At 48.0% G+C, this 8,158-nt stretch overlaps 1 protein-coding gene and 1 non-coding gene across 3 annotated transcripts in view; both read right to left on the reverse strand.

The window, feature by feature from the left end:
* The window catches only part of MORF4L1 (mortality factor 4 like 1), a 29,167-nt gene extending 21,903 nt beyond the window's left edge, over window positions 1-7,264 (reverse strand). For both annotated transcript variants that reach the window (XM_066592968.1, XM_066592970.1), the window contains exon 1: window positions 7,143-7,264. In XM_066592968.1, coding sequence (XP_066449065.1) covers window positions 7,143-7,182 — 40 coding nt within the window. In that variant the 5' untranslated portion in view covers window positions 7,183-7,264. The remainder of the gene's footprint in view (window positions 1-7,142) is intronic.
* A 427-nt stretch (window positions 7,265-7,691) lies between these two features.
* TRNAK-CUU (transfer RNA lysine (anticodon CUU)) lies at window positions 7,692-7,764 on the reverse strand. Its single transcript has one exon. It is a non-coding gene; the product is annotated as a tRNA-Lys (tRNA).
* Between the last annotated feature and the right edge of the window lie 394 nt (window positions 7,765-8,158).

Raw genomic sequence — 8,158 nt, forward strand, 5'->3', positions numbered from 1 at the left:
CTGGCACTCCGATTCTCCCCCAGGTCAGCCCCTTTATCCTAGCATTCCTCCACATGAGTCTGCAGCGCTAGACATGGAGTAGCAGCAGTGATATTACCTTTCTGCTGGGATGATAACTGGGAGAAGAATGCCAGGAGAAAGACGTAGTGGCAGTCAGGAATGGCACACATCAGGGGGCCCACAGAGCCTCCCAGCTTGGGCGACAGGTAACAGTTGTGACCCATGCAGCCCCTGCAGCTATACAAATAAAGTAATAAAATTAAGCAGCCTTACAGACAGCGAGCCAAGAGCCAGTAAGAGATAACCGCAATTGCTTTCGGCACAAAAGATGCTTCCTAGACTCTGGCTAGGAATAGGAAGAAGTAGTAGAAGTTTCATAAGAGGAACTGAGCATGTGTGAGATTTTTTAGACAAATCTCGCTCTGATGCTGTAGGTCGAGAGTGGACCATGAGCTTGAAATATATATAGCGTCTCAGAGCGAAAAATACTGTACTTTTTTTTTAAGGTTTTTCCACCAAAAAAACAACCTTTTTTGGGAAATTATTATTTTATTGCATTCCTGCATTCAACCCCATAACTTTCTTATTTTTCCGTCCTCGGAGCTCTGTGAGGGTTTCTTTTCTGTGTCACGAGCTGTAGTTTGTATTGCATATGTGAAAAAAAGTGTGCAAAAAAGAGGGATTTTTAAAAAAAATAAAACTCTTTGTATTTAACCTTTTTTTAATATTCCTATAGAGGACTTGGACCAGAAAAGCTAAGATCTCTAGGATAGTGTAATGCAGTACTTCTGGCTTACAAGAGCATTCAGAGGCCATGGCAGTCTAGTTGCCGTGGCTGCCCATCAGCCCTCTGCAATCATAGTGGAGAGATAAGATCGCAGGGAGCCATGCCGGGTGTTATGGCAGCTGGGGGCCTTCTGAAAGGCCCCAGGGCTGTTATGGCAGAAGGCCTTTCAAACCATCCCTGTGGGGTGGCTTGATAGACTGCCTGCCCGATCGCAGTGTGAATTAATGCTATAGCATTACACATCATATTGCAGGAACTACAGGACGTCCCGCAAAAAAAGGAGCCCTCACAAAACTAAGTCGAGGAAAATTTTTTAAAAGTTATGGCAGCAGAAAATAATTTTAAAAATTATATATATTTGGTATCGTAGTAATCGTTTTGACCCATAAAATAAAGTTAGCAGGTCATTTTTGTTGCAGCTTGTAGGCCATTGAAACAAAACGCACCGAAAGAGTGTGGAATTTCATTTTTTTACATGGCTTTCCACTTACATTTTTTTTTACGTTTTCCAGAGTATAAGTTATATGAAATAGTAACATTAAAAAAATACAACTTGTCCCACAAAAAACAAGCCCTCATACAGCTACGCCGATGGATAAATAGTTACAATTTTTGAAGGGGAGGGGTGGGTGGGGGAATAAACGAAGATGGAAAAACGGATATAAGCTCTGTCCTTAAGGGGTTAAATCTCGGAATACCATACCCCTTTAAAACCAACACCAGCTAGGGGGTGCAATAGGTTTTCACTACAATCTACACCAGTTTCTGGTCTTTTCAAAACTGCTCCCAACTCTACAAAAAAAAAAAAAAAAAAAACCCCCCCCCCCCCCACCACCACCACCACTGGCAGTCACTTCCAGCTGCAGCGAGTCAGCTCTGTTCACAGCCCCCCCCCCCTTTTTTTATTTAAAAAAAAAAAAACCAAACACAGACCGCAGCGCTTTTTTTTTTTTTTTTTTTTTTTAAAACTAGAAGATTTTTTTTTCAAACACATTTTATAGTCAATGGATGACGGAACCGAATAAGAGGGTTCGGTTTGGTTTCGTTTTGCGGATCCGTTTATAAATGAGCATGTGCAGAAGGGGCGATAGATAAGACAAAATGGATCCATTAGAAGCCGATGTAAAATGACCAAAATGATATAAGTTATGCTATTGATCTGTCTACTGGATCAGTTTAAAAAAAAAAAATATATATATATATATATATATTATTGTTTCCATTTGGTTCCGTTTTGCTATCCATTTCATTTAAAGTGACGCTCCGGGCCTGGAGAAACAAAGATGGCTGCCCCATCTTCTCCGACTACCTGATGCCCACTGTGTAGTAGTACAGGACATTACACCTGCTCTGATTACCCAGTGCTGCCCATGTTGGTGCTGCCCAGTCAGATCTACATGCAGTGTCTTTAGATAGAATATCATTCAAACGAGCGAAAGCGAATAATTGTCATCCGGTCGTTGGCTGCGTTTAGCCTGAATGATTATCGCTCGATGTTCATTATATGCAGGCAGAAAAATCATTGCTGGCTTGTTCCCTAATCCTTCGGTTTTTCTCACTTAGGGCTCTTTCACATGAGCTTCCACAATCTCCCGTTTGTGTGCCCGTTCACCTGACCCGGGTCCGGTGCCTATACGCCGAGCCTGGATTGCCGTTGGGCAGGCGGAGACAGTTTATCTCTCGGCAAAGGAGGCGGCAGCTAGTTGCTAAGCTCTCACCCCTCTCAGCGCCCAGTCAGCAGTCAGCAATGGGGGGGGGCCAGAGCTTAACAACTAGCTCCCGCCCCATCCTGCCTCCTCCCAATGCAAACAGCCGGGAGGGGCCAGAGAGAAGGAAGGAAGAAAAGGGGGAGTTTAGCAGTCACACTGCTAAACTCCCTCCCACCTCCTTTCTCCGCAACTACCATAGGCTCATATAGGAGTCTATTGGAGCCGCCACATTCGAGCCAGGAAGATAGCTCAGGAGAGCTTATCTTTCCTGGCTGACGTAAAAGCGTCCAGCTGAAATGCACCATCTTGGTCGGCCAGGCGCTTTTACGCCGCGGTAATACGCCCATGTGAACTGATGCATTGTAAACCAATAGACCGCGTATATGGGCTGGGCATGAAAACGTGGCTGATATACGCTCGTGTGAATGAAGCCTTATTCTGAACGATGGCAATGCTCGAAGAAACAATCACATCAATCGCTTCGAGGAGGCAGGATTTATGAATTGACCCAGTGAGGGTGGCCGAGGGCTGCGGGGACCGCGCTGGGGCTATGAAGAGCAGCGGGAAGGACCTGCACTGAGCCTGCTGGGCAAGTGACTCGACTGTCCTGCATGAATAGCGCTGTAGAAGTGCAGCAATTGTGTTTTTATGGCCCTTTTCACGCACCTAATGCATTCCTATTGACTTTTTTTTTCGCTTTATAAACTGTAACTAGGGCTTATATTTCTAGCCTCCCTGAAAATCTTGAAAGATCATGCTAGGGCTTATTTTCAAGGAAAACTTGTATAATACTACGCACAGTGTGGATCAGGAAATCAGAGAAGCGGTTCATCCATCTTTGTTTCTCACTGCCTGAAGGGTCACTTAAAAGAAAATAAAAAAGCAGATCTGTTAGGGTGAGTTTACCTGGAAGAGTGTGATAACGGTCCTGAAACCTCCGTCCCACATCGCACCCGCAAACATGCGATTTAGGCGTTTTATAAAGGAAAAAACGCTTTGCTGGACTTGTAATTTTTAAACATGTGAAAACTGCTGGTTACTTCAATAGTAAAAGGAAAAAAAAAACACAGAATGCGAGTGCAAAGTGATCTTTTTTGACTCTTATAGGGAAAAATGGGCAATTCATAAGCAGAATCACCCCAAAAAATAGAGCATGCTGCAATATCTCTATCTTGCAGAATCGCTGTGAGAGAAAGAAAAAAAAAAAACGCCCGCTTGTAAATAGACTGAGAATTATATGTTACTTTCTTGGGCGATTTCTGTGCATCTTACATGCACCCCAAGCCTGGGTTCACACGGGGCGTAATGGCCATAGAGTTTCCGTATAGACTCTGCACGAAATTCCACCTGTGGCTTTTAATCCCAGGATTAGCCAGCAAAGGGGACGAGACATGCAAAAATATTGTCCACATGCTGCGGACGATCCGTTGCGGCGAAGCCGCGCTGAAATTGACACGCCGCATGGAATTTAAAGACGCAGCATATCTATTTCTTCCTGTTTCTGAGGCGGCCGCTCTCCTCTCTATGGGGAGAGATGGCCGCAGCGGAATATAGGCAACGAAAGGCCGCGGGTTTTGAAGCTGCATTTCTTCCGCGGAAATCGTGCAATATTTTTGTGTGTCATTCCATGAGATTTCGGTCCCGTGTGACCCCAGCTTTAGGGTATACTCACACAGGTGTATGGGGGGGGGGGGGGGGGGGGGGTGATAGTGGGATATTTAGCTTATTTTTCATGCGCCCAATACAGCCCTAAAAGCCCATTGATGTAATATTGGCCCATAGAGACATGCGTATTTTTCACGCAAATGGGAATAAAATAAAATAAACACAGCATTTCCTATTTTAGTGCATAATATGCTCATTAGGGAATATGGGGAAGGGAGGGTTAAAATATGCAGTAATTACATGTTACAACTGTAAAATACCCGGACGTGGGAGTGAGCCCTAAGGGCTCCTTTTCACTATCCTTTTTTTAAATCGCTGCGTTTTTGTTAACGCAATTGTCAATGGGACTTTCTAATGTTAAAAATGCAATTGCATTGCATTGCGTTTTTAACATTAGAAAGTCCCGTTGACAATCGCGTGAAAAAAAACGCAGCAATTAAAAAAAGGATAGTGAAAAGGGGCCCTTAGGCCTCATGTCCACTGGACAATTATAATTACAAAATCCACGTGGGCGTCCCGCACGCGTTTTCTGTGGCCATAGAGATGCAATGGACACCCGCAGGCAATTAAATACCTGCGGATGTCCTTTTTCCCTGCCGAGCGGGAAATCATCTGCAGCATGCTCCATTTTCTGCGTGTCCCCCCCGCGGACGGCTCCCGCAGGCTTCCATAGAAGCCGTCCGTATCCGCGGCACGCCAGCAGCTGAATTTCTGCTCTCCGGCGCGGAAGAGCAGGAGTTCAAAAAGAAAATAAAGAGTGCACGGCGCATGCACGCGGCAAGTTGCCGACGTGCCGAGCACATCCGCCGGGCTGAAGAAGGAAGATTCGGCCACGACGGAGGGAAGATCCACTACGTCCGGACAGGTAAGAAAAATCAATTTTCAGGCCTCATGTTCGCGGGAAAGGAGGGACCCGCTGCGGGATTCTGCATGGAGAATCCGCGGCGGGCCTGATTTTCCCGCGAACATGAGGCCTAAGCCTAGGTTCACACGGTGGATTTGCCGCGGGTCTGCCGCAGCAGATCCGCCCACGGCCGCTAATCTCAGGATTAGCCAGCCATGTGGACGAGGTTTCAAAAGAAGCAGCATGTCTGTTAACTTATGTCACGGCCGCACTCTCCTCTACGGGAGAGCCGGCCGCAACGGAAAAGCATGCGGCCGGGCCGCTTCAAAGCCGCCGCGGCTTAAACCGCGGTGGTTCTCCCGCCGGAAATCTCGTGGTTTTTGCTGCGGCCAAACCCCGAGATTTCCGACAGGAATCCGCCCTGTGTGAACCCAGCCTTAGGGTGCTTTACATGAGCTTCTCAGCCCTGCAAAACACAGGAGAAGCTGCGCTGACTGCAGCCGGCACCCGCCAGTTCAATCACAGGACAATTCCAGGTGCCGCCTGCAATCAGCGCATCTTCCCCTGCAAAACACAGCATAAGGCCGGCTTCACACTGGCAATCCTTTACGGTCCGATATCGCCCTCACAATCCTCCTTCCATCCCTGGGTGCGAGGAGTCTTCACATGGAAACAGCCTCACATCCCTGCGGGGCTGAAGGAATCCCTCGGCGGTACAGCGGGGAAGACTGGAGGGAAAAAGCGGGGGCGCTGGCGGTACAGGGGGATATTAGGTGAGCTACAACTTTGTCTACAGCGTTGCAGGCACCTTATTATCCTCCAACCCCTCCTGATTTCCACGCTGTGCGGCTCTGCTGAAGACAGCGGCGTGACGGAATCCCCGAACGGAAACAAAACGGAACCATTCACTTCTATCATGAAACGGAAACCTCTGTGGTGTCCATTTAATTTGGCGTACAGAACAGCGCAGTCAACGACGTCATTCTATACGCCAAATAGAACAGTAAAGCTGCCTGTCCACGGGCGAGTTTGAATCGCGTTCTCCGCGGCGATAATCCGGCCGAGGGGAACGCAGTTCAAGCTCTCCATAGAGCGTTGCTATGGTTGCGTTACTATAAAGAGCGCTTCCCCCGTCCACGAGCGGAGAATCATTGCGATTCTCCGCGGTCAGCCTATTAGATGGGCTGACAGCAGAGATCCGTCTGCCGGCACCCACGGCGGCGATCTGCCACAAAATACCGCAACGCCCGTGGACAGGCAGCCTAAGGTCGTAAAAAGAGCCGCTCGCCTTATAATAGAGGCGAATGGCTCCTTTTGTGTCCGTTCAAGGAACCCCAGAGCGCACCCCATAGCGTACACAATAATGCTGCGCGAACACGGTTTGGGGGGGGGGGGGGGCGGCTGTCGCGCTATTCCACTTAGAAAAAACACCCCGATGGATCCCGGCTTAGGGCTACGTTTACATGAAGTAAAAAACACTGCAGGTTTGTTGCGCCAAAATCCACATCAAGAACCCTGTCAAAAAAATAAATTGGCGCCACCAATGCAGATTTTGACTCCAAATCAGCTGCAAATTTGCAGCCAAGTTTGAACCGAAATCCGCACTGATGGCGGCGATTTTGATGGAGTGTTCCGGAATTTTCCGCCGTGTGTGAACGTACCTTAAGAGGAGCCTCGGTGCGGCGAGACTACGGATCACCAAGACGTAGCGTGAAAGACGTCAGTCGCCATTAATAAACGTGTCCCTCAGCAGCATCTCCCGGCGCATACGTTTACCGGACGCCATGAAGGCTGTGGGAAGAGAGCCTAGCGGGCAGCTGTGCCACAAGGAGGTCCTGCTGATGCCCAGAAGCCATATTGTACCTACATGTGGTAGTACCGCCAGCTCTCTGGCCGCTGTGAGGTACCACAGGGCACACTGGCATCTGCCCACCCTGTAACAATAGACGACCAGCTCACCACAGCTCCGTGCCCGCACACGTCCCTCCTACAGACGGGCAGCCGGCGACCTCACATGCCCCTCTGCAGCGCGCGCTCGCGCCGCTTCCCCCCTCAGCTTTGCTGCCACCATTTCTACTGAGTGAACAGGACTTTTTCTTTTTTTTTTTCCCCCCTGTCGTCACTAGCAGTTTCTTACCCTCTTGAAATTTAGGGCTTGGGTCCTGCTTCGGCGCCATTTATAACGTCCGCGGCTCCCGGGAACGGATCCGCCGCATCTACACACCGCGCGGGCCCGCACGTCACGGCACCCAACGCGCCTGCGCAGAACCCAGTCGTTAAGCAGCACCGCATTTCTGCGCTTGCTCGGTTTCTCCTAACTCGCGCTAAGGCTTATGGGAGTTGTAGTTCTGAAGTATTCCCGCCATCTCAGTCTCCACCCTGCTGTAACTGTGTTTACCGTGAAAACCTCAGTGGTGTTTCTATTGTGTAAAAAAAATAATAATAATAAATGAAGGTTTAGGTTATGACTCGAATTTATATGGCAGGTTTGGGTTATAGAAAGGCAGCAGTAATCGGGAGGTGTATAGATGATGCTTTGCTCCGTTTTGCGTGCATTTCTGAGATAAATATGTCAATGACATAAAACGAAAAGATTAATATAAATGAATAAGGCACAAGTAGGCACTTATTAAACTATTTTATTGAAAATAAGAAAAATAAAGGTTCTGACTTAAAAAAACATAGTCGCCCAACGTGGGGCTCGAACCCACGACCCTGAGATTAAGAGTCTCATGCTCTACCGACTGAGCTAGCCGGGCGCTGGTGACTGCTATGGAATGTGTAATGGAGGAGGCTGAAGTAACAACAATGTTTTATGACAGAGCAAGAGTTGAGCAGTGAGGGCACCATGTTCACAGCCAGCGGCTGCTAAGGGCGTAATGCTTGACAACAACTGTATACATAAATTCAATGAGGCTGATTTGCGTGCATGTCTGCGATTACTGCACTTTTTGCACATGAAGGGGGAGTTCACACACACACACACGCGACGCACCCTTTCCCTGGATTAAAAGGCTAATTAGGTCCAGATGTGTTCTTTTCTCCGTGTTTTGCGCAGTGCTTCCGGCTTACCCTTGCGCATATCCCATAGATTTGCTGCACAAAACACAGGAAAAAAGAGCAGGATGTAATTTTTTTCTGCGTGCGCAAAAC

This window comes from Eleutherodactylus coqui, chromosome 2 (genome assembly GCF_035609145.1).
Source record: "Eleutherodactylus coqui strain aEleCoq1 chromosome 2, aEleCoq1.hap1, whole genome shotgun sequence".
Lineage (NCBI taxonomy): Eukaryota > Metazoa > Chordata > Amphibia > Anura > Eleutherodactylidae > Eleutherodactylus > Eleutherodactylus coqui.